The 26,964-nt window shown below is 34.0% G+C and overlaps 1 protein-coding gene across 35 annotated transcripts in view; it reads left to right on the top strand.

The window, feature by feature from the left end:
- Positions 1 to 26,964, top strand: part of ADGRL2 (adhesion G protein-coupled receptor L2) — a 619,854-nt gene that overhangs the window by 576,079 nt on the left and 16,811 nt on the right. For 18 of the 35 annotated variants that reach the window (XM_072834231.1, XM_072834225.1, XM_072834226.1 and 15 more), the window contains 11 exons: positions 77 to 370; positions 918 to 1,021; positions 1,889 to 2,074; positions 2,917 to 2,955; positions 5,804 to 5,987; positions 17,119 to 17,244; positions 17,519 to 17,724; positions 18,821 to 18,994; positions 19,963 to 20,172; positions 21,102 to 21,322; positions 22,679 to 22,745. In XM_072834231.1, the coding sequence (XP_072690332.1) occupies positions 77 to 370; positions 918 to 1,021; positions 1,889 to 2,074; positions 2,917 to 2,955; positions 5,804 to 5,987; positions 17,119 to 17,244; positions 17,519 to 17,724; positions 18,821 to 18,994; positions 19,963 to 20,172; positions 21,102 to 21,322; positions 22,679 to 22,745 (1,811 nt within the window). The remainder of the gene's footprint in view (positions 1 to 76; positions 371 to 917; positions 1,022 to 1,888; positions 2,075 to 2,916; positions 2,956 to 5,803; positions 5,988 to 17,118; positions 17,245 to 17,518; positions 17,725 to 18,820; positions 18,995 to 19,962; positions 20,173 to 21,101; positions 21,323 to 22,678; positions 22,746 to 26,964) is intronic. The other 17 variants (XM_072834234.1, XM_072834235.1, XM_072834203.1 and 14 more) reach the window with 4 other exon arrangements.

The raw sequence follows: 26,964 nt of genomic DNA on the forward strand, positions 1-26,964 counted from the left end.
ATACACATTCACGCGTGTGCCTGTATGTGAGTGCAACTGTGTGTTTGAGATTAATACACTCATCTTTTTTCCATAGTGCCTACCACAGCTGTGACAATAACTTCTTCAGCTGAGCTGTTCAAAACCACAGTATCAACCACAAGCAGTACTTCACAGAAAGGCCCTATGAGCACAACTGTAGCTGGATCACAGGAAGGAAGCAAAGGGACAAAACCACCTCCAGCAGTTTCTACAACCAAAATTCCTCCTGTAACAAATATTTTTCCCCTGCCAGAGAGATTCTGCGAAGCATTAGACGCGAGGGGGATAAAGTGGCCTCAGACACAAAGGGGAATGATGGTTGAACGACCATGTCCCAAGGGAACCAGAGGTAGTTCTTGTAAAATGCCAAACGTATATTTTTAAATTTACTATGAGTAAGTTCTGAATTACACTGAAGTGATCTTGAGGAAAGAGAGCCATTTACGATAGCTGATTTTGTTACTGTTTTTGTTAACTTTGGTAATGCAGCATTTGGAGGCAACCTAAAGGCTCATGAACTGAGAACGTTATTTAAGATCAGGCCGTGAATTACTACCTCTCTCTATTAAAGACCTAGGTCAAGCCTGACGTTTTTTGCCCATAGACTCCAGCAAGGCTTCCTTACAGCTGCCTTTCTCATTACAAGTATCATTTTGGATGAGTCCCAAGAAAATCAAGGGCTTTTTGTTTGTTTGCTGTAAATGTCTGATATTTCGACTTTATATTTACTGTTTATAATCTGCATTATACCCTACTTTTTTGTCAGTTATTGTCAACCACTTCCATTAGCGTTTATTCAAAATTTAACGTGCAGTGTAGTATCATTGTAGCTGATTTCCCGAATGCATGCAGAAAAATGGTTTCAATTTCACTGTTGTTTTCTACATCTGTTGTAGGAACTGCCTCCTATCTCTGCATGGTTTCTACTGGAACATGGAACCCTAAGGGCCCCGATCTTAGCAACTGTACCTCACACTGGGTAAATCAGCTGGCTCAGAAGGTTGGTTGGAACCTTTTAATATGATACACATTGGTGATTAAGGGCTTTAACGTCTAACATAAATAATTTAGCTTTGTATGTTAAAACCAGCTTCAATGCTCTTTGTTCAGTATAAAAATAAAAAGCTATGCATAGTTTTGTCTGTAAACTGTTTATTTAAGTTACATATGTTTTGGGGCATGCTGTTTTCTATGTTAAGCTTTTTAATGAGTAGATACTTGCTTAATTTCATTCATATTTAGTTTGTTCTTTTCTTTTGATGTTTGTAAGACAAATAGTCCACCGGCCTAATAAATCAAATATCATTAAGTTTGCAACTGAATCCGCAGAATGCAAGCAGATGTTTATATCACAGATGATTATGATAGAATAAGTAAAAACTACTTTAAAAGGCATTAATAACTTTAATATTACAATGCGATGCAATGACATTTTAGTTTCTCCTTCCTCATCTACCTTTCTGAAATGCAAGCAAGCAGTAGATAATAACTCCCAGTATCATACTGATTACATCCTGATTTAAATTTCTGGATCATTGGAATAAATAAATAAGATTTTTAAACAGCAATTTAAAATGGTGACAGTGAAATGAGAAAGCTATCTGAAAAACTTTAAAAAGGATTTCTCGTTTACTTCTTTTTTCTTTAATTTCTCTTAAATGTCTGGTGAAGAATTTCTTTTGTATGTTGAGGATCTAAGAACCTTTAATCATCTGAAATGAAGAGAAAGTTATTGTTCTCAATTTGTTGCAGATTTTGACATATTTGCAAATATTTCTCTCACCACAACAAAGATACTCAAGTAAAGAACAAAAAGCCACAAACAGAGCAAGGAATCATACTGAGATAATATAAATTGTCATTTCAGATCAGAAGTGGAGAAAACGCTGCTAGTCTTGCCAATGAACTGGCTAAACATACCAAAGGGCCGGTGTTTGCTGGGGATGTGAGTTCTTCAGTGAGATTGATGGAGCAGTTGGTGGACATTCTTGATGCACAGCTGCAGGAACTGAAACCTAGTGAAAAGGATTCCGCTGGACGGAGTTATAACAAGGTAGGTAGGAATTTCCTGTTATTTAATCAGACATTTTGTATGGCAGCTCAAGATTCCTCTGGCATTGGACTGCCAAACCTCTGGCCCCCTTGACATATTCTTAGGAACAGAATTTCTAATTTGGTTAATTTCCTAAGGAAGAATTATAGCTGAGAAACGAACAACATAAGGGGAAAAAAAAAAGTTGAAATCTGTAAGGGAGATTTTAGTTGGTGGCAATCATTGCCTGACTGTGGTCAGTTCTCCCACTTAAGAATGCATTAACTGCACTTGGTGGGATTATGTGTTATGCATCTCATACTCTGTACACTAATACATGCAACTCTTACGGTTGTACTAAAATTGTGACGCATAGAAAAATGTTAGCCACTGTAATACTGTTTTCAATTGCAGATTTTTGGAGAAGGTCAAGTTTCCCTCTCTAGGAGGATAGTGTATTTATGCTATTAATTTTTCCTAATATGACCAAAATTTGGTAGTTATTTTAACCATACTTTAAATAAGCATATGAGATTCATATTAAGCAAAAATCTCTGGCTAATACGGTGTTCTGAGGTTAAAAAAGCAGACATTTTTGTCTCTTTTAACCACATATTTTGTCTCTGGTTTTATTGTGATACTTTGGATTAGTACACTTAAGAAAATGCAGCTATGAACTTAATAAAGATGCAGTTTTGGCAGTCCCTGTAAACTCAAAAAAAAAAAAAAAAAAAAATTCCAGAGGACTACCATGCATAATAAACTGAGATCAGGAACACCAGCCTAAGTTTTGAGGATTTCTTTTTTCCTCATTTTCAACAGATAAAATCTAACCTCTGATTTTCTTTTCTTTTACTAAAAAGCTCCAAAAACGAGAGAAGACATGCAGGGCTTACCTTAAGGTATCTCTCCTGTGCTGTCACCCTGCTTTCTCCCTTCTTCAGCTACCTGCCACGCTTTATCATCTTGCTGCATGATCCAATGTATTTCAGTCTTTGATAATTATATAATGTGCCCCATATCAGCTGTACAAATGTTGGCTCTTCTCAGGTATATTACTCTCAGAATAAGCAAATAATTTACCTTTATAATTTTTGCTGTTTTTTCATTCATCCAAACATTACAAGAATTTTAATGAAATATCCTCTGAATTGGAAAGTAATCATATAGTCTCTTTGTTTCCTGTTGTCATCTCTGTGGATTAAAAACAACTTGAGTAAAACAGCTATGATATATTCTTGGCAGTTTATCATATCAAAGACTGTATAGTCATAATGTATGTGCATGAAAAAGTCACTGCTTTCTTATCTCTGTGGTGTACTCTTAAATAAAATAGGCTTTGTCTTGAAAATTTTAGGAGTCATTTCTAGAATCAAGTTGATATGGGGATGGGTTACTAGAAATGAATTATAAATAATGTGACAGTGTTATCAGTATATGTGCTATGTTGGTTTTTATCAGGCTAATAGAAACAGAAAGCCACTGTTTGGCTCAGAATCCTTGCTCACTCTAGCCAGTTTTTCTCCCTGGTATATCCAAGTAATAGGAAACATGCTGAGGCCGACAGTGGAACTATGTCATGCTAGTTCTGTGTGATAGATCAAAATAATAATACTGGATTGTGTTTCGTTTTATTGTGTGCATTTTAGACGTTTCTTTTGGGAGGGTAGTTTTTTTTTTTTTTCTAATTGTCCTCATCTGGGGACTGTATCCTTAGTAAATCAAACGTTAAAGAACTAACACAGATACATATGACAACAAAACAAAAGAAGCTTATAGTTTTGTAGAAGAGAGGTTACTCAAAACCCATGACTCCCAGTTTTGCTTGGCAAGATCTAGAAATAAAAAAGAACGGCAAGTCACTAGTTCTTAATAGACATTGTTGGACCTGAGAACTTTACAAGAATAGATGGTGGGAAAGTCTGTTTTTAGGTAGTAATATTCTGAATGTCCTTTTTAGCCTGTTTAATGGGGGCAAAGAAATAACTGCTGAAGTATATAGAATTTGTCATATTGAAATTTTCATTTCACCTTTAAGGTATTAGTGAATGTGTGAAATGTAATAATTGGTATGTTGCCCAGGACATATATCTCAGTGGGAAAAGAATAGCTTTTTTCCTTTGGCAGGGAGAGACTACTTAAGGCATATGATTAGGCTAATGATCGTTTTTGATTCCACTAGAAAAGTACAAATGGTAATAAATAAGGAGTGTTTCAAATTAATAAAAAGCATGTCATCAGAGAATTATGTGTATATGTTGTAAGTTTCAGCATGACCTTAATTTCTGACCAGTGTCATTTTCAGTATCTCTCAAATGAGCCTCTCTGCTCAGATAAGACTAATAAAACTCCTTAAATTACAAATCAGAAGCTGACTTACACTATGCAAATGAAGCGACTTCCCACTTTGTGACAGAGGATTCATTTGTAACTTAGATTAGAGGCTCCAGTCTGTATTTCTTGGTGACTAATGAATCTGGCCTCAGCAGACCAATTTCTGTTCCACTCTAGTTAATGGCTGCAGCAGTATCACTGTGAGCATTTTGACTATTCTATCTCCCATTAGAGAGGGAAAAAAGCCTTTAACGCCACTTGGAAGTATCTTCCACCTGCCAGGAAGGTCGTGGTGGCTCACAAGGCAGACAGAACGAGGATATTAAGATGGATTAAGCTAATTAATCTTACTCTGACAGTAGCTTCAAACAACTTTTCCCCCTGCTTATTTCAATATCATACCTCACACTAGCAGTTTTTGTTGTTGTTCTTTGCACAGTGTATGTTCTTTTCCCTCAGTGATTACCAATAGATCAAAACAATTTATACATGGTCTTAATGACATATTATGACTAGGTAAATGGGATAGAGTAAATAAACTTAGTGACTTCATCTGTCCAAGCCGTAGTCAGTGAATAGATATTGTAAGTATCAGTACAAAAGCCTGCTTTCAATTGCTTAACTGACTAGGTTATATTTTTTAATTTAATGTTACTTTGCCTCATAATAAACTAAGCCTACAAATATGAACATGCACAACTTGGACGTTTGTGAAGATTTTATTCTACTTAAATTATTTCATTAAAAATTTTCATTAAATTGTTAGTGTAGGTTTCAATGTTTTGATCTCTTGATTCTTTTACAAATAAATCATTGTTTAAGAACTAAGATATACTCTCAAGTGTTTTCTAGCTGGACAGGGAATTGGAAGAGCGAAATATTCACAGATAATATATAAACTTTGAAATCATCTTGGCTTATTCCCAGTGGTATAAGCAGGCAATGTTATAAGGCACAATTTTAGTTATTATTCTAGTTCAGGTTCCATAAAACAGTATGGTTTAACTTTAAAGCATAAATATCAGCCTATTCCAGAGACATCAGTGTTTTCTATCTAGAACATTTAAATCCTGAGGTTATAAGTAGGAGTGACCGTGCATCCACGTTAAGAGCTGACATTGGTTGTACTTCTCTTTGACAAAGGAGATATTGTTAGATAAGTATAAACAAGTCATCTCTTCACATTTAATACCCTTTATAATCAAATAGCAGTCTACTAATCTTTAGTTTTATTTTGAAATGGTAGGATATGTTTCAAGTTGGCCAGATATATATTGTTCAGGTGTTCTTCCAACTTGAAGTAAGAGTATCATTTATCATGACAGATAAATATTACAATTGTTACTAGTCAGTGATTGAAAATCACCTTGGTACTAGAAGCAGTCAAAACTAATGGTAGTTTTCTAATGGATGCAGGCAATTGTGGACACAGTGGACAATCTTCTGAGGCCTGAAGCTCTGGAATCATGGAAACACATGAATTCTTCTGAACAGGCGCATACAGCAACAATGTTGCTTGATACATTGGAAGAAGGAGCTTTTGTCCTGGCTGACAATCTTGTAGAACCAACCAGGGTCTCAATGCCTACAGAAAATATTGGTAAGTGAACATATTGTCAGGTTTAATTATGATTTAGAAGATACATGTTTAAGAGAATGAAGCTTCCCTTCTGAATCTGTTATTTCCCAGAGCCAACTTCTCTTTTGTCAAATTATTATTGATCACACTTCATAAAATTAATGCGAAAGCCGAATCTGTCTATATCTTTTAAAAGTTGGTTTTATGTAAGTTTTTTTTTTTTTCCAACTGAAAAATCATTAAAGAAAAGAGGCTTAGAGTACTTAAATGCCAGAATATGGATTGCGTAAGTAATGAAAGTGCTTGCTATGGAACTGTGGTAAATGCTTTTCCATTTTATATAATATGTTCCTAATGAATTTAAATTACTTTCTGGAATGTGTTCTCCCAGTCAAATATTTTAGGCACACAGAATTTGAGCCAAATGTTTATACTCAACACAACTGCTTTCAGGTGAAAATGTGGTCAGCAAACTACATCTCCTATAGTGCAGACTATACATGCTTCATAGATTGCAAAATAGCTGCAGATAGTTTTGAAGCACAATTTAGAATTTAAATGCTGGCCATGAGAAGTTATAATTCACTTTTGATGATATTTGAAAAAATACAGTAAGTACAGTAAAATTATATTCATTTAGGCTTGACTGATTTAGAATTGTTGGTTATTCAGAGAAGTTGAACTCAGATGAGATTTGTAGTATGTCTTAGTAAAGTAAAAAAGTTTCCCAAGCATTAATGTTTAAAAAAAATAGATAAAAGCCAGAAGGGAACACAGACAACTCTTTCACCAAAATCCTGCATTGGTGCAACAGATACTGAATGAGATGTTGCTCTGTGGGATGCCATATCTAATTGCCTAATTATGCCTGCTTAAATCATGGGACTTTGTATTTTAAAATGCACAAAAGAAAGGTGTATAGTAGAATCAGTTTATAACTGAATTGAAAACTTTTAAGTTTATAAATTTAAAAACTTGTAAGTTTATTTTAAATGACTGAATTTTTAGGAAGAAATAAAGTATTATTAAAATCATGTTTTTATGTACTGTGAGCTTTGGGGATGATAAATAACAAAATAACTCCAAATTAAATGAAGTCAAGTTATGTAATTTGGCTGGCCATGATCTGGGATTCAGGTCATAGGGAAAATGATGCTCTATCAGAGCTTTGGTAGTAAGGCAAAAATGAATAAAGCTCCCTGATTCTGTATAAAGCTTTCATTATTTTTAGTTAATTTATTTGTTAGTTACTCTCACAAAATTCCTAGGATTGTGCTTTGAACAATTCTTCTTAAATTTTCCCAGCAGTGTACCTGTAAGAATAAGAGTGTAAACCTAATCATCTTAAGACCGTGCCAGTTATCTGAAGTGGCATGTTATGACCTACATTTGTTTAAGATCTTCCAATGGGGGATCCCTGGGTGGCGCAGCGGTTTGGCGCCTGCCTTTGACCCAGGGCGCGATCCTGGAGACCCGGGATCGAATCCCACGTCGGGCTCCCGGTGCATGGAGCCTGCTTCTCCCTCTGCCTGTGTCTCTGCCTCTCTCTCTCTCACTGTGTGCCTATCATAAATAAATTAAAAAAAAAAAATTAAAAAAAAAAAAAAGATCTTCCAATGGCTATTAAAAAAGACACACCTAATATCTCCCTCTTATACCCTCTTAAAGTGTGCAAGAATATTTGATGGGCCAGGGTGACATGCTATATGACAGCTTCACATATACAGGACACACTATTATTAGCTATCTGAGATATTTCTTTGCCAGTTTGAGACAGTCTGAAAATGTAAATGTCCAGGAATATATTTTTTCTAATACCTGTTTTTCAGAATTCTAAACGATTAATCTTCATGCTATATACTTTTTAAATTTTCACTAAAAAAAGATGGAGCGCCTGGCTAGGTGATCTAACAAGCTTTAAAGAGCTTGTTGTTACTTTTGATCTCAGGATTGTGAGTTTGAGCTCCATGTTGAGTGTAGAGATTACTTAAAAAACTAAAAAAAAAAAAAAAAAAAAAAAATCTTTAAAAATTTTAAAAAATTAAAAAAGAATATTGTGGGTAAAGATTCTTATAGAATATAGTACACATTTTACTATCTTCTCAAAAATAATGTCCTTACCTTACCATATGCATGTAGATTACCCAAGAATAATCAGTATGAAAGGTATTTTACATTTTCTAGCATAGTTATGCCCTTTTTGTTTGTTTGTTTCTGAAATACAAAGAATTTTGTGGCAAATATCATCCACGATTTAGGATGAGGAAAGAATTTACCTTTTTACCTAGGACTTGTAGCTGCTTTTTTTTTTTTTTTTTTTTTTTTTTTTTTTGACACGAGAACTAAAATAGCCTATTATTCCTTTATATCCTCACTTTCCTGAAGCTCTTACCTAAATTCAGGGCATGGCCACAATATCTTAGGTTATTAAGACAATTTGATTTACACCTCAGTGTTTTATTTATTTATTTATTTATTTATTTATTTATTTACTTATTTGACAGAGAGAGCACAAGCAAGGGGAGCAGGAAAGGGAGGAGCAGACTCCCCACTGAGCAGGGAGCCAAATGTGGGGCTCATTCCTAGGACTCTGGGGATCATGACCTGAGCCGAAGGCAGATGCTTAACCAAATGAACCCCACCCATGAACCCCTGATTATAGCCTTTTTAAGTTAACTTGAAGATATAATTTATATACAATACATTGAGCTATTTAAGTGTACAGTTGATGAGTTTTGACAAACGCATACACCAAGAGCATGATCATCATTCTGTTACCTCAGAAGGGCCCTTTATTCTCTTGCAGTAGATCTTCTCGTAGCCCCCAGCTGTCCACCGATCTGTTCTCTGTTATAGTAATTTAGTCTTGCCTTTTCTGGACCTTTAGTTGAATGGCATCATACACTGTGTGCTCTTTTTGATCTTGCATGCTCCTGAGATTCATCTGTGTTGGTGGGAGCATCTGTAGTTTAATCCTTTTTGTTGCTGAGTAGTATTCCATTATAAGGAGACACCACTGTTTGTATTTTCATTAGGCATTTACATCGTCCCCACTTTTTCACTGTTACTTGTTTTTTTAAAAGATTTTATTTATTTGACAGAGAGGGAGAGAGAGAGAGCACAAGCAGGGGGAGCAGCAGGCAGAGGGAGAGACAGAAGCAGACACCCTACTGAGTAGGGAGCCCGACATGGGGCTTGATACCAGGACCCAAGGATAATAACCTTGAGCCAAAGGCAGACACTTAACTGGCTGACCTACCAAGGCTCCCCTTTCACTATTATTTGTAAAGCTGTCATTTTCCCAAGTGGCTGTATTATTACAGTTAGGAAACTGCTGTGAAACCTCCAGTTACTGCACATCCTCAACTAATATCTAGGATTGTCAGTCCTTTTAATTTCAGCCATTTGAGTGGTTTGTAGTGGCATCTCATTTTGGTTCTATTTTGCATTTGTATAATCACTAAGTTGTTTCTTGCTGATAACGTGTCAACTCTTATAGGCTTATGGGCCATTCATGTTTCTTTTTGAGAAGTGTCCATATATTTTGCCCATTTTTAATTGGGCTGTTTTCTTTTTATAATAATGAGTTATGAAGATTCTTAGTATATTCCTTATAAAAGTCTTTTGCTGGATAAATGTACTGTGAATCCTTTTCCTCAGTGTGTCTTTTCTTTATTTTTATTTTTTTAAAGATAGATTTATTTATTTATTTATTTATTTATTTATTTATTTATTTATTTATGATAGACACACACACACACACAGAGAGAGGCAGACACAGGAGGAGGGAGAAGCAGGCTCCATCCCGGGAGCCCGATGTGAAACTCGATCCCATGCTCTAGGATCACGCCCTGGGCCAAAGGCAGGCGCTAAACTGCTGAGCCACCCAAGGATCCCCTTTATTTTTTTTTTCTTAATGATATCTTAAAAGGAGTGGAAGTTTTTCATGTTGATAAAAGATTACTCACCTTCAACATCTAGTTACTCCTATTTCACTCACCATTGTTTTTTTTTTTGAGATTTTATTTATTTATTCATGAGACACACACACACACACACACACACACACACAGAGGCAGAGACACAAGCAGAGGGAGAAGCAGGCTCCATGCAGGGAGCTGGACGTGGGACTCGATTCCGGGTCTCCAGGATCATGCCTTGGGCTGAAGGCAGCACTAAACCGCTGAGCCACCCGGGCTGCCCTCACCATTGTATTTTTAAGCAATTTTAGCATCATATTATTACTGTAGATACTTTAATATGCATTCCATGCTTTTAAAAAAAACACATGTCATTTTCACACTTTTAAAAATTAACTAAAATAGATTGAAAAGATAACAAAAGTATGTTTACAGTTATTTCATTTTTGTAAATTTGTTAAGCTTTGTTAATTTGTTTTGATCAGGATACAAAGAAGTCCATGTGGTACATTTGATACATTGCTTGAGTCATTTCTATCTTTTTAAAAAACTTTTTCCTTTTTTTTTTTTTTTTTTTTTTTTTGAAGAAATTGAGCAGATGGTTTGTACTGTGGAATTTCCCACATTCTGGATTTCTGGATTTGGCTTTTTATTTCCCCCGCTATATCATTTTACATGATTGATATATACTGTAATTGGATCTAGAGGCTTGATCAGGTCAGGTTTAAGTGTGTTTGTTTTGTTTTCTCCCAAGAACTTTCTATTGCATCCTATAAAAGAGGCACATGTTAGATTGTCTTTCTTTGTGATCTTATGATTGATTAGGTGGTTTAGGTATTATCAGCCTAATCCATCCATTATAATATTCCCTATCATTTATTTTCCTAGTGGGCTTAGCAGCCAAAATGATTGTCAATTTAGGCTTAAATATATTGTGGTAACAGAACCTCCAAAGTTACAGAAGCTCACAACAGCAAAGGTTTATACTGCTTCAAGCTGTGTCACCATTGAGGCTTGGCTTTGGCTGTGCAAACTGTCATCTTTAATTCACTCTATATTGTTTGTACCCGGGATCATAGTTTTTCCTATATGTTATCTTTTCTTCCCCTTTCCTCTCATTGCAACCACTAGTCGGTAATGAGTTTGAAAAATACAAGGACAGAAAAATATATTAAAATCCTATCTGCAGCATTGGTTGTGAGCGAGGCTTTCCTATGAATGAAGTGTGTTTAGAGTCAGGAAATCTGTTGAACAAAGCATATATTATTTCAAGCATACAGAATATGTAGGTACAGAGAATATCATAAATACCTGTATTCCAGTCACCCAGCTGAACCACTTCTTAGTATTGTACCATATTTGCTTCACATTTGGGAAAAATAAATAATTACTGATAATGCGTAACCCCTCTGGGTCCCCTCCTTCTTGATCAGATCAAGAAGGACGTAACCATCATCCATAATTTGTTTGCTAGCGTTAGTGAGCTTTTTTTATTCTAATTTTGCTCTACAAGTACGTATATTTAACAGTTACTTTTTGTGTTTTTAACATTAATGATTTTTTTTTTATTTTTAAGATTTTATTCATTTATTTGAGAGACAGAGCAAGCATAAGCAGGGGGTAGGGGCAGAGGGGGAGGGAGAAGCAGGCCCCCTGCTGAGGATGCAGGACCCAACCCCAAAACCCTAGGGTCATGACCTGAGCTGAAGACAGATGCTTAACTGACTGAGCCACCAGGAGCCCTTAACATTAATGATTTCACACTATCAATGTAGCTGTATAATTGTCTCTTGCCATTATGTTTTTCATACTTACACATGTTAATATGTGCATCGCTAGTTTATTCAATTATTCGAGCTAAGATACATCATAATTATTGATGTGATGACATTGAGCTAAGATACCATCACAATGATAGGTATTTTAGTGGTTTATGCTTTTTTGCCAATAATAAGGAAACAGTGGATGTTTTGGTATGTCCTTGTGCCTGTCTAGGCATACATGGACACACACACCTAGAAATAGAATTTTTGAGTGATTGAGCGTGCCCATTCTCCAACTTTATTAAATACTGCCAAGTTGTTTTCTAATATTGTTTACCAACTTATATTCTCAGCTGTTAACACCATTATTCTCTCCTCATCAATCTTTTTGCTAAATAACACTTTGTTATTGACATAAATGTTACCATTCTAGTGGGTTTGAATTGATCACATTATTGTTTTAATTTGCAGTTCTCATATTACTTCATGTCTTTATTGGGTATTTTAGATTTCTCTCTTGTGAATTTGTTCTTCACTTTTACCGATGCATCTATTTCTCTGTAGTTAATGCATTTGGATGCTCTTTGTAGGCTATATAGTTTGAAAACATTTTTTCTTTTTATGCCTTCTCTTTTTTACTTTGTTTATGGTGTCTTTTGTTTTACAGAATAATGAATTAAATTTATCAGTCTATTCTCTTAGGGTAGTTGCTTTTGGTATCTTGATTAAGAAATACTTTCCTTTTTGCTGTCCTTAAGAAAATTTGCTCTACTTTGCAGTTATCCTGTAACTTTAGAAATGATAAAACTTTGCCTTTTTACAATTATGTTTTAGTTTATCTGGAAATGATTTTCGTTTATGGTTATGAAGGAAGAAACTAGTTTGGTTTTTGTGTTCTGGGGTTGTTGTTGTTGTTGTTTTGATAATATAGATAATATATTGTTTCAGTACTTTTAGTTCATAATTCATTCCTTTCCCCGGTGCTTTGTAATGATATCTTTATGTTTCTGTACATGTTAGAAGTGTGTTATCCATTGCTTCTTTTGTTTTGTTTTAATAGTATTAATATCTGATGATTTCTTTCATTTCTCCTCCTGGAGGAATTACCTGGTTTTGGCATGTCTTTTCCATCTGAATTTAAAACTCAGTTGCCAAGTTCCACAAACTCAAAAAATCCTTTTCCCCCCAAAAACGTCTTGTTGGAGTTTTTATTAGAATTAGACAGAAGAGAGGGAAGCAAACCATTAAGACTATGGAGAACAAACTGGAGGGTTGCTGGAGGAGCAGTGGGTGGAGGATGGATTAACTGGATGATGGGTATTACAGAGGGCACTTGTGATGAGCACTGGATGTTGTATGTAAGTGATGAATCACTCCTGAAACCAATATTACACTGTATGTTAATAAACTGGAATTTAAATAAAATTTTGAAAAAATAAAATCTATTTAAAAAGAAGATTTAGGCTGAGTTTATAGATCGATTTTGAAAGAAGTGTCACAGATTTATTTGCCTGTTGAAGTCTCCCAAATAAGATCTTGTATAATTCTCCATTTGTTGTGAGGCCTTCTAATAAAATTCTGTATTTTCCCCATTAATATCTCGTACTTTTAAAAATCAGGCTCATTTTTAGATAACTTGCAATATTTGTTTTTATTGTAAATAGTATCTTTTTAAAATTACATATTCTAATTGTTGCTCAGTGTCGAGGATCACAGTTGATTTTGCTGATTGCACCCTTGCTAAATTCTTTTACTTCAAATCATGTATAGAATCGTTCTCAAAATTACTATGTAGTTAATTATATCTTCTGTGAATGATAACAATTTGCTTTTTTTCTTGTCTTTACACCTTTTCTCTTTCTTTTTTTTCTTTAAAGATTTTGTGTATTTGACAAAGAGAGTGAACGAGAGAGCATGAGTGGGGGGAGGGACAAATGGAGAAGCAGACTCCCCACTGAGCAGCGAGCCAGATGTGAGGCTCCATCCCAGGACCCTGAGATTATGACCTGAGCCAAAGGCAGACACTTAACCAACTGAGCCACTCAGGCACCTCTACACCTTTTTTCTTGAATTACTGCATTAGCTAGGTCTTTTAATATAATTCTAATAAATAAAATCCCTAGTAGGAATCATCCTGACCTTAAAAAGAATGCTTCTTGAGTTTTTCACCATTGTTTGCCTGTAGGTTTAGATAGATAAACTTTATCTGATTACAAAACCTTTACCTGGGCAAGGATTCTTTCTTTTATTTTATTATTTTGTGAAGTATTTTTTTTAATTGAATGGGTGTTGGAATTTGTTGAATTCTTTTGGTTAACAATGTTTTGTCTTTATTTCTTAATTTGGTAAATTACGTTAGTATATTTTCTAATGCCCTTTTGAGTTACACTCACTTTTTTAAAGATATTATACTTAAAGTGTATATAATTTATTAAATATTTTTTATCCTTTTAATAAAAGAATACCCTGTCATTTCTTCCCTTGTGCTGTTTTATGCATCAAGATTATACAAGTCTTATAAAATGAGTTGAAAAGCACTCTCTATTCTAGAGCAGTTTTTTTCAAGATTCAGTATATATTTGGCTATTGGCTTTTTTTTTTTCTTTTAAGATTTTATTTACACATGAGAGACACACAGAGAGAGGTAGAGACATAGGCAGAGGGAGGAAGCAGGCTGCCTGTGGGGAACCCAATACGGGACTCAATCCCAGGATCCTGAGTCACACCTGGAGCCAAAGGCAGATGCTCAATCACTGAGCCAGCCAGGCATCCCAGCTTATTTTCTTTAATGGTCATAAACTATTAGGGCTTTAATTTATTTTAGTCAGTTTTTTTTTGTTTTGGGGAAGTTTTTCTTTTTGTCTGTTTTTAAGTTTATTCATTTGTTGTTATAAATTTATTAAGATTAAATTGATGATTCTCTACAAAGGTCTGTATTAACGATTCTTTTAAAATTCAGATTATTAATTTTTTGGCTATGGACGTGATTTTTAAACATATATGTTGAATGAAGTTAACATTTGATAAGTAAATATTTGTTGAATGAAATTAACTCTTTGGGGGCACATGGATGGCTCAGTCAGTTAAGTAGTTAAGCATCTGCATTTGGCTCAGGTCATGATCTCAGGGTCCTGGGATCCAGCCCTGCATGGGGCTCCCTGCTCAGTAGGGAGTCTGCTTCTCCCTCTCCTTCTGCCCTTACCGGCCTAATGCTCTTTCTCTCTCTCTCAAATAAACAAAATCTTTAAAAAGAAATTACCTGTTTGTACATGTATGCCTATATTTGAAACTTTTCATGAAAACTCAAAAGATTTCAGTCTTTCACCCTGTCTTCTGTCTTGCTTTAACAAAAATTAATAATTGGGGGAGGGGGGATGAAAATTTAATAATTGAGAGTCTCTTTCAGTGTAAAAAGAGTGAGACATACATTAAGTTATATTTTTCTCTCTTCTTCCTCCACTTTTCCTCCTTCCCACATACATGGAATCTGATATGAAGAGAGGAGATCACCTTAGCCACCTGCTTAATCCTTCCTAAGCAAAGACCAATAAAATAAATGTTTTAACCAGCTTCTGCAGCTTATAGAACTCTAAGATTTATATAACTTATTATAAACCTGTATTTCAGATGCTTGATGTGTGGTCCAATAGCTTTTAAAATCTTCCGATGTTATTCCATATTTACAACTAAATCTATTTGTACTTTACAGAACAAATTTGTGAAAGATTAAAAAGAATAAATTATTATCCAAAAGTTACTGTAATGATTGATATAAGCCCATATTTGTAAAAAGAGGGTGGGTGAATTCATCATATCCCTGTATATGTACAAACATATATACATATATTTGTCTAGATATAGAAATAGCTATACGAGAATATACACCAGTAGAGTGAAATTCAGAGAAAAATGTACAGACTGTATTTATTGAATTATTTTAAAAGTATTTGTTACTTTAAAAAAAAGTATTTGTTACTTTTAAAAATTCTAATTATATGAAACTAATGAGTTTTGTATGTAATTCCTCTCATTTCAACAATAAAATGACATATTCTGATTACTAGTATAAAATAATTGACTTTGGTAGAAACAATAATACTTTTCCATTCTTAAAAAAAAATAAAATAAAAAAAAATACTTTTCCATTCTTTTTTAAAATTAGATGAATATTGATGGAAAGTAATACAACTTTATTGGAATTACAATAGACATGTTTATGACTATTACATATATTATATATATATTATATATATATATATATATATATATATATATATATATATATATATATATTTGAAACAAAGTTTAGCAACATTGGTCTTGTTGATTAGGTAAATGTCCTTAGTGTTATGTGTCAACTTGTTTCCCTTTCCGTGAATTTTTGAACTTTGGAGTAAATTACAGTGGTTAGTAAACTTTTACTATAAAGGCCCAAATATTATATATTCTAGGCAACTAGATCACGTGGTCTAGGTTGCAGATACTTAACTGACATTGTGTAGCACCCAAGCAGCCATAGACAATAGGCCTAGGAGCCTTTCATGGATGTATTTTAAAAGTTTATTTACAAAACGAGATGGCAGGCCAGATTTGGCACACAGGGCCTATTTTGTCCTACTGAAATATATAAATATTAATAGTTATTAGTGAGAATTAATGGGAAGTTTTAAATAATGCCAGACATTTTTTCATAAACATGCTACACCAGTCTCACCATATTTAGAAATCAGATAAAACCAAGTATTGTAACAGACTGCTATGCAGTCTCAGTATCAATTAAAATGTACCATATACAAAGAGAGAAATACATACATGCAATCGAGGGATTCAAATTTATACTTCATATTTCATTTTGCCATTGTCAAGGAATATTCAATGAAAAGTTATTTAATGTAAAAAGCCAAAAAAAAACATTTGAATATGTTTGTGTATTGGGATCCCTGGGTGGCGCAGCGGTTTGGTGCCTGCCTTTGGCCCAGGGCGCGATCCTGGAGACCTGGGATCGAATCCCACATCAGGCTCCCGGTGCATGGAGCCTGCTTCTCCCTCTGCCTATGTCTCTGCCTCTCTCTCTTTCTCTCTCTGTGACTATCATAAATAAATAAAAATTAAAAAAAAAAAATTAAAAAAAAAATGAATATGTGTATTTTAATGATATAAATGAAACTTTGAAAGTTATGTGTTTTCAATTCGTGCTGTCTTCATATTCATAGGGTTAAACTGTGGAATTAGTTGATTACAAAAGATACAAAACTATGAAAAAATGTTAAGATTATTATATGAAACTATTTTAGAGTAGTCAAGGTTTAAGACCTCCCAGAGTAATTTAGTTTGTTCATGATTTTGTTGAAAGAAACAGTCAAATTTGTTGAGTAGAAAAAGGCAGTGGTTTTCATGCAATTATTATTTGCCTCTTTGTAGTTTAAAGAATGCCCTTTTTTCCTCCCTCTTATTCTTTGCCTCATCCAGTTCTGGAAGTTGCAGTACTCAGTACAGAAGGACAGGTCCAAGACTTTAAATTTCCTCTGGGCATCAAAGGAGCTGGCAGTTCAATCCAACTCTCTGCAAATACTGTCAAGCAGAACAGCAGGAACGGTAAGATGGAGCAGAGTCTTTTAAAATATAGACAGGTTTTTTTGTTTCATTTAAATCTATTAATCCTAAAATGCTGAATATTTGACTCCTAATATAACAATACTGCCTCTCATTTAAAAGCAGATTTAAAATAACGCTTTACTCTTTCCCAAGAAACTTAATCTAAATAAAGAGTCCACAAGGATTTTTTTCCCTTTTATTCTTATTTGAATGTACCTTGTTTATTCTTAAGCATATTTCCTGTAAAGGCATATGATTATTTTTACCTTCCTAGGGCTTGCAAAGTTGGTGTTCATCATTTACCGGAGTTTGGGACAGTTTCTTAGTACAGAAAATGCAACCATAAAACTGGGTGCTGACTTTATTGGTCGGAATAGCACCATTGCAGTGAATTCCCACGTCATTTCAGTTTCAATCAATAAAGAATCCAGCCGAGTATACTTGACAGATCCTGTGCTTTTTACCCTGCCACACATTGATGTAAGTTATATATGCTAATGAAGTAGTGGAAGGTTATAAAACCAGCGAGGAAGGAAAGCAAAACCTGGCATGCTGAGGATGGGGAGAGAGGGAATGAGGAGATGGCAGAGAGAAAAGAAAAGACCTTTACATTTGAATTTCAAATGTTGGACTAGGTCAGAGACATAAGTTTATTTAAGTCTGTGAACATAAAATTAAATGAGCCTGGTTCAGTGATTATTAGAACTTAAGTGTATTCTTAATGAAAGCTAATTCAGTAATCAACAGGAAAATGTAAATGACTGTAATTTGTTTTGGAATGAAAATTAACTCTTACCTTAACAGCAGGATAGCCAAGTATTAACTGTTAGGACTCTGCCTTTTTTAAAAGTGTGGCAGACCTTTTTGTTTTTGTTTTTGTTATTTTTGATTTTACTGATCGTATGTGACGCAATTGTTATCAAGCATTGGGTTTTTAAAAATGTAGGCTTAAAGAGATGTGGTTCATCTGCCGTGCCTTAGAATGAAGTTGGTAGTTAAATCATACACTGTGTTGGAAGATTGTCTGCAGAATTTTGGTTTCTGTTATAAGCAGAGTGAAAAAGTGCCCAGATAGCCGAGTGGATCTCCAGAATTGGCAAAGAAAAATAAATTTGTGCAGCCATTCTCTTATACCTATTGCAGTTGGTTCACTCTCTTAAAAATCTTGACATCACTAACATGTCACTTAGAGTAAAAATGGGCCCCAGATTGATTTTTAAAAACTTGGTCCTCATAGAATTTTCTCAACAAATTCATGGGTCTAATTTTGTCAGAAAAGAAAAAAAAAATGATTCCAGTGTACCATCAGTATGTAAAATCATAAGATGGAAATTGTAATTGTGTAAAATGGGTCTTTGGTAATTTAGAGTACACTTTAGAGTGTTTCGGACTATAAAACCCCTTTTAAGTTAGATATCTGCCTTGTATAACATAGTCTACAATTTTGCTGATGAAAAACTTTATAGTCCGAAACATGCAAAGTTTAATCTAAATTACCTTTTACACATATTAAACAATTGCTATTGCCATCTTAGAGTGTAAAATCCTAATTTTATCTTGTCATTTTATTTCCCAGCCTGACAATTATTTCAATGCAAACTGCTCCTTCTGGAACTACTCAGAAAGAACTATGATGGGATATTGGTCTACCCAGGGCTGCAAGCTGGTTGACACTAATAAAACTCGTACAACGTGTGCATGCAGCCACCTAACCAATTTTGCAATTCTCATGGCCCACAGGGAAATTGCAGTAAGTATTTGCACTTCTAATTAGTAGCAGAGAAAAACCTCAGAGATTCAAAACAGCTTGTATAATAGTCCCTTCTTTGGGTGCTTCTCGGAATTAAAAAGAAAACAAAGTAGTGTGGATTTCTAATTGTTTCTACACTGTCCATATATTTTAGGAAGTCTTGATACTATATTTATTGTTACTTCTCAAAATCGTGCTTTACAGACTCATTCTAAGTTCTTCTCCTGTCGGCAGGTGTTTGGCAGAGGCAGTCAGGGGATTTTAAAAATGAATAGCAATAGGTCCTACAAAAGAGAATGAGGCTCTAAGGTTTAACCCATCCTCCCCATCTTGAATGTTTGAATCTTGTTTTACAGCTTTTGTTTTAAGTTTTCTTAACAACTTTGCACACTACTAAAACTGCATATTTTGAAAGGTGAGGATAGCTTCTAGAATGTTTCTTCATATTCCTTTCTGTGGTTAAGAAAATGATAGCCAGAAGATAAAAAATATTTTAAGAAATATAGCATGAAAACTCTCAGATCTATTGTGTATTTGACTCTTAGTATGTAAGTAAATGTTAAAACTCAAGGAGAAAATGAAAACTTAATTTTTTTTTTGTTAGCCAGGAAAGTCATTAAGATGCCACTTATTTTTAATCAAAACGAGTATCCTTTATTTTATTATATAAATATTTGTGTTTATGTAGGTAATTATTTCAGCCATTATTTTTAAAATAATTGGACAGTTGCATTATTTTCTAGGTAAAATCTTCCACTTTCAGGGTCATTCTTTGGATATAAAAGTTAATAAGATAATATTGAATCCTGTTACATGATCAAATTTTCTTTTTAGTTTTGGGCCCTGCTTGAACACGTCAGAATATTCACAGAGTTTCGTATTAAAAGATGAGCTACCATATATGAAAGCTATCTTACCTTTAGTTGATGCAGGAATACTAATGTTCCCCATATTATTTTTATTTTCAGTACAAAGATGGAGTTCACGAATTACTCCTTACAGTCATCACCTGGGTGGGAATTGTCATTTCCCTTGTTTGCCTGGCTATATGCATCTTCACCTTCTGCTTCTTCCGTGGTCTGCAGAGTGACCGCAATACTATTCACAAGAACCTTTGTATCAACCTTTTCATTGCAGAATTCATTTTCCTAATAGGCATTGACAAGACGAAATACATGGTAAGCACCCCTTCAGCTTATTGCCCTTGGATCTCTGAAAATTATTATAACAGGTGTGAATCCACACTTGATGCCAATATTGGTATTTGACCTTGTAACTTAATATAGTTGACAGTGGCAATATTGGAGGATAATTTGTAATAAATTAAAAGCGCAATCAGTAGGTATTATTACTGTGAGTTAACTCATTTCTCATATCAAGACCCATTTGCATTTTTCTGGGTGGTTATTAAGACATGTCATTTGAGTAGAAGAGTCCTGGGGATACAAAAATGAAAAGATCCTATTTTTATCATTTTCATTTTGCTTACATAGTCGTTCTGACCAGTGATCATTTCTTCATCTTCTGAGCATTTGTTCATCATCATGAGGCCTCAGTGTCAGAAACAGTACTTAATAAGTAGTTAATGCTCTACCCTATGTTCATCTGCATCAGAATGAATTTAGGAATGTTCCACCTATGACAGGAAAAGAAAGTCAGGAATTAGAGCCAGGGTATTCATCATTAAAATGAATTTTTAAATTCTGTTATTGAAAAAATAGAAATAATATATTTGGAAACAATTGCTCTAAAGATGTATGGTGCCAATAATCTAAGTAGAATATTCAGATTCAATTGTGGATAATTCTAGAAGAGAAATTAATATATGCTTTCTTATTTACACTTAATTTCACTAAAAGTAATTATGTCTTACAGTGATGAAATTTCTAGCACACCTGCCATTATACTCTGTACACATTAAACTCTTCAAATTTGGCAATGTTTAGAACTCATTTCCATCTATTAAAAATTTTTTTTTAAGAAACAGTAATTAATGTATTTTAAAGACAATCAGTGAGCACTGTCAGTGAATATTGTATCATTTTGAGGTGGTCTGTTTGTGTTCATATGTTCTCTTTTGTGTTTTTTTTGTTCTTTTCCTTTATAGATTGCTTGTCCAATATTTGCAGGACTTCTACACTTTTTCTTTTTGGCTGCTTTTGCTTGGATGTGTCTAGAAGGTGTACAGCTCTATCTGATGTTGGTTGAAGTTTTTGAAAGTGAATATTCAAGGAAGAAATATTATTATGTTGCTGGTTACTTGTTTCCTGCCACAGTGGTTGGAGTTTCGGCTGCTATTGACTATAAGAGCTATGGAACAGAAAAAGCGTAAGTAATTGCAAGCGACCTGAGTGTTTTTCAAGTGAATAATTTTTTAAAGCCTGTTAGCTGTCAGTGAGGGTCCCTGACAGACTAAAATAGCATCTGAAAGCTTTATTGGTAAGAGAATGGGCATGCCGTGCACAAATTACAATCAAGTCTTTTGTAATTCTCTGGGTTCAGAGGATTTGTACTCTGGCGAGGCAGATTCTAAATTATGGACTTTCTTTTTAACACAAAAGATTGACCTGAAACAAATTGAAAAAGTAAATAACTTTTTGGCCTTAGAAAGATATTAAGTAAAAATTCTTCTGAACTTAAAGCATCTGACAGGTTTAACTACTCGGTTTTAACCTAATGCTTCATTAGCTCTCTTTGTGCAGCCGACCCTCTAGCTAACTCTCATTCTGAATTGTGACAGTAGCACATTCCATCTCATATGTTCTACTTTGATAATATTTTCTCAGGCAGTTTGAAAGGATTAAAATAAGTCACTGTCTTTCATTTATAAAAAATATAGATATTTATGGAAAATGACAAAAGGTAGACATAGTCATGTTTCTAAGGATTTTATTTGCTAGAGAGATGTGAATTTGCCTCCCAATTCTGTTTATATTTGCCTTTGATAAAATTAGTTATAGAAAGATTCCTTGGACTAAAGAAAGCTTTTTGACTATGATGATGATGAAAGACAAATAAAAGAAATTCAGTAGGGATTTAGTGTTCTATGAAAAATGAACCACTAAGTAAAATCTGTCTTAATAAGTTTATGCATCATTTACTCTAATTCTACAGGAGTGCTATGCTTTGATTTTTTTATCTCATATTCATCCATTCCCAGTTGAGGTATTATATTTATGCTGTACTGTTTTTGAAACAAGCATAACAGCAGAACGTTTGGTTTGTCTGTTATGTTCCATAGGGTTAAACAGTAAGCTCAGATAGAGATCTGAAAGGCAAGTTTTGAAGATCAGAACTTTAAAGTGACGAGACAGTTTGGAATATTGAGTTTCAAGTTTTTCTTGGTAAAGTCAGAGGTCTTAAGAATCAGGGATTGGGGTGCAGTGGATTTATTGTTTTCCCCGTATGAGCATAATAATGTATGCCTTTACTAAATTTAAAACCTGAAATGGAAAACAGTAAGTTGAAGTAAGTAAATTACTACTCTTTTACATCAGAGCCAACTCAGAGTTATTAAAATTCTGACAAATGAATGATTTATGGTGAGTAAATTTTCATGACAATGAAAATTTCAAAGGCAAATCTAAAGACAATTTTGTTTGTTAGTTTTAAGTTCTATATTTTTTGTAATGTGGAGGATCCACTGGATCTACTTAATACATACTCTTTTTCTTCTCATAATAGTTGCTGGCTTCATGTTGATAACTATTTTATTTGGAGTTTCATTGGACCAGTTACCTTCATTATTCTGGTGAGCAGACTGTATTTTCCCTTCATTTTTAGCTTATTGCTTTCACAGTGCTACTGAAACCGAGATAATTTATTTTATTGTTAATTTATCTTTGCATTCAAGGATTTATAAACATATCTGGCCTACAGGATAAAATTATGTAGCATATCTTAAATGACATAACGTTATTGAGAGTTTATATATGGGCTGATTAGTACTATTTCAAAAATCCTCTTTCCTTTAAAAAGTACTTTTTCTTATATAATTTACTTTGCTACAATGTCCTGTCATAATCTAAAATCTATATAAGCCATGTTAAGATTTCATGATTTGGGCCTAGTTTAATAATTAGAAAAGGAATAACTGAAATGTGTAGTGTATTTTGTTTTTGAGTAGTGGAGTTTTTTGCTAAGAGTTTTATTAGTTCAGGAAGCTCTGTCTCCAAAATCTGTAATATTAGCCCTGTACCAAGCTATACAGCATTTATAAATTAAATGAATTTTATGGAATTGAAAGAACATTAACTTAATATTTATTATATTAATTTCCACATAGTAATTTAGTTCTTTTAAATAAATATCCATACTCTAAATTCTTTTTAGGGTACAAAAAATTTTTTAACCATAGATTAATAAATGAGTATTAAATCAATTTTAAACTCATTAGAAATAAAATTACTTTTCTAAGACTCTAAAATGCCAAATAAAGAGATGTATGGGTAGATTAGTGGTTGAGCATCTGCCTTTGGCTCAGGGTGTGATCCCGGGTCCAGGGATTGAGTCTCGCATCAGGTTCCTGCAGGGAGCCTGCCTTCTCCCTCTGCCTGTGTCTCTGCCTCTCTCTCTGTCTCTCATGAATAAATAAATAAAATCTAAAAAAACAAACAAAAATACTGGTCTTCAATTTTTTAAAAATAATTTGATGTAAGTCAAATATAGTGACATTAAGGTGTGTGTAGTTTTTTTTGTTTTGTTTTGTTTTGTTTTACTGCTCACATTACAATTAGTCAAATATTTGAAATATAATTGAATTAAAGGATGTAGCTAAGCTATTTGGAATTTGATATTTAAAACTTTTCACTGAGTTTTAGCATTATGCTGTTACAGATAGATGCTATTGACTATTATAAGATTGAAAAGAAAATGTAAACAAATTTAAATATTGCCTAGATCTTTTAAATACATGTTTTAAGGATTTTTTCTTTAACGGATATACATGAGCTTATTAGGATATTTCTGTAGTAAGCTAGTGTTTCATAAAATTGAGAAAATTTTAGTTTAAAGAAACTTAAAACTACTTCAAATGTATGTACTATCATCCTTACTTAAAATGAATTATTTTATACACTTACACAAAGCAAAATGAAAATTTGAGGTAAACACCTGTATGAATCAAGCCAGTAAAATATTCTCAGGTGTTCCCAGAAAAGCTGAATTCTCATCAGAATTACTCGATCCAAATGATTGTGCCCTAGTTTTTGTTCTTGGTTTATTTAGGTTAACATAGCCTAAGCCATTCTCAAACTAAATAGTAAAGAGCTGATTTGAAGTGGTATAGTCTTTAAAGACACAGGCTTTTCTTTTTTTCCCCCCTGAGCCCTTAGCTAAATATATTGATAACTTTAAAAATTGTAAAGACCATTTAAGAGATATTTGGTCTGTTCAAGTATCATGTGTTAACTTATGTTGTATTATGGTTTTGTTTATTTCTATCTAAAAAGAAATACTAAGTATTTCTTTTTAGATAGAAAGTATTTTAGATAGAGTATTAAAAAGTTTTTCACTTGGTCGAAAGACTTTAATATTCACATATACTCGGCTTCTAGTAGGAAAGGAGGTGAAAAACATTTTTATTATATTGCCCATTTACAGTCTGAGCCTACTATTATTTATTAGTTTTGTCATCGTTGTTATCCTGTACCAAATCATGTAGGTTAAAATGTGAAGGGCTTTGTGGAAAAACATTCCCAACTTTTAAAAAACAAAAAACAAAAACAGCAGGAAGCTGTTTTGACAGTACAGATCCTAGGAGTAATTCTGCAACTGCTTTGCCTCTAATTCTCCCAACACAGAGAGACAAAGAGTGATATAGAGGTGCAAAACCTCTTGCATAACCTAAACTGAGATATGATTGTATAGCATATTTTTGAATATATATATTAATACCACATACATCCTACTGACGAGAAAGGATATTTAAAAGTCCATTCAAACACAAATCTTAATAACATAAATTATATTGTATATACCCTTTTAAGGAGTACTCTAAGAACAAAAATTACTTATTAAAACTCCTGGAAAGGGTAGTTTTGCTTTTCCACCGTTCGTGAATTGAAGCCATTTAACTTAGTAGTATTAAGTGTATGTTTTTAATAACGTCCTATGAAGAAAAATAGCATGCTATAGAAGATAAAACCTCTTGCTTCTGTATTTCTATAGACCGTCTTGCCTACAGGCACTAGAGTTATTATATCTATGAGAAAAGTGCTTGTAAGTAATGAGCAGTGGGAAACCATTAGTATGCCTGAAATGGTTTAATGAAAGCTTGGATCATGACACGTCAGGAGCTGTTCTTATCATTTGGACAGCTCCATCTGCATCGTTAATAATTAATTCAGTTCAGTAAGAGTTCAGCTCACACACTCATTTAGAAGTCTTCTTCAGAGAACACCTCTCTGGCTGCTAGTCCCACGGAGAAATAGGTTTCTGCTTGGCTAACAGCAAAGATCTAGAGATACAAGTGCAGTTTTAGAGTTGCATTTGCCAGGTAGCAAAAGCTCCAGGGAGGACAAAAAGGGTCAGAACATGTGCAGTTCAGTTAGGTTACTTCAGAGTGGTGTTTCTCTTTTTCTGTCTTATCATATCCATGTCAGCACTGCGAGTTGTGGAGTGAATTTTAAGCTGCTAAGCTCAGACGGATGTGATTCAATTGAGCAGGTTGATGACTGTAAAACAAACTGTGCGCTCCTGTAATCGGTGGTACCTTCTTCTTTTTTTAAACTCCTTTGTGTCTTCGTGTCACCAGTAGGGGTGACAATTAGCTATGCCATATCATTAAGTAGCAAATTCTATCAGCAAATTCTACTGGCAGATTATTTATATAAGAACTTATGAAACTATTATTTTGAGGTAGGTAAAAGAGTATTATTTGTCATTAGAAGGAATTGCCCCAGTTGGCAGTTAACTCTGTTTAGCTGAATAGGAAAATCTGTTTCTTCTGAATTTGCTCTCTCTTTCACCTAGAATTCTAGCAAGAGTTAGCTGTCTACCTATTTACCTGCGTGCACACACACACATGCACAAAGAGAGCAGAGTTAAAATCTGATTAATTCCTGAATGAGTTGCCTCATCTCTAGAATTAGTCATCAGGGTGGGCATTTAGCTGGTGGGTTGGCCAACAGTATACAGCGCAGTCCTGTTACTCTGCTTCCTGGTGACTTCTGTGTGAGAGATTCAGTGATGACATGCACTTGCCAGGTTTATCTTTTTTTTTTTTCTTTACTTACCAGGTTTAGACAAATCTTTGTATACAAAGCTGTAACTCTGTCTTTCTCCTTCCTCACTGATGCATGGTATCTTTCAACATATCCCAATATATGTACTATGTTTAAGCTTAGTAGAATTTTGTTCGAAAGAAAAAAAAAAGTAGAAAGTGGCTGCACTGGAATTTCAGAGGAGAGGAGCAGCACTTGGGCAGTAGAGACATTCTTCTCTCCTGACCTTTGGCCAGCTTTCCAGTAAGAAATAGGGGAAATTCCTTTGACGGTTGAATTTTATTTTATTTTGACTGTTTTTTTTTTTAATGCATACCAAAGGCAGGAAAATAAATTGGGAAGAAATAAAAGTGAGGAAAAAGACATCACTTACTGTAATCAGAAAGAAAAAAAAAAAAGCACAGGAGTTTATGGCTGGAAAGAGCCATTTATGTCATGGGGAAAATGCAAAGAAGGAAGAATTCAGATTTACAGTCAGTACTTCATTTGAAACTAAATTTTTTTTTTTTTTTGGCCTGTAAGTGACTATTTTGGATAATAGATTTAATCAGAGATATTTCTATTTGCTCTTTAATTTCTTGTTCTGGTTCCCTTAGTTACATTTTAAGAGCATGGCAAAGGAGAAGAGAAAGGGGAAAAAAAGTATTTTACTCTACAAAATCATGACTCTTATGAGGAGCAGATCACCTCCTGAAAAAGATCACAGACAACAATATTCTGTCTATGAAAATAAATATATTTACATTT

This window comes from Canis lupus, chromosome 8, assembly GCF_048164855.1.
Source record: "Canis lupus baileyi chromosome 8, mCanLup2.hap1, whole genome shotgun sequence".
NCBI classification, from domain to species: Eukaryota; Metazoa; Chordata; class Mammalia; order Carnivora; family Canidae; genus Canis; species Canis lupus.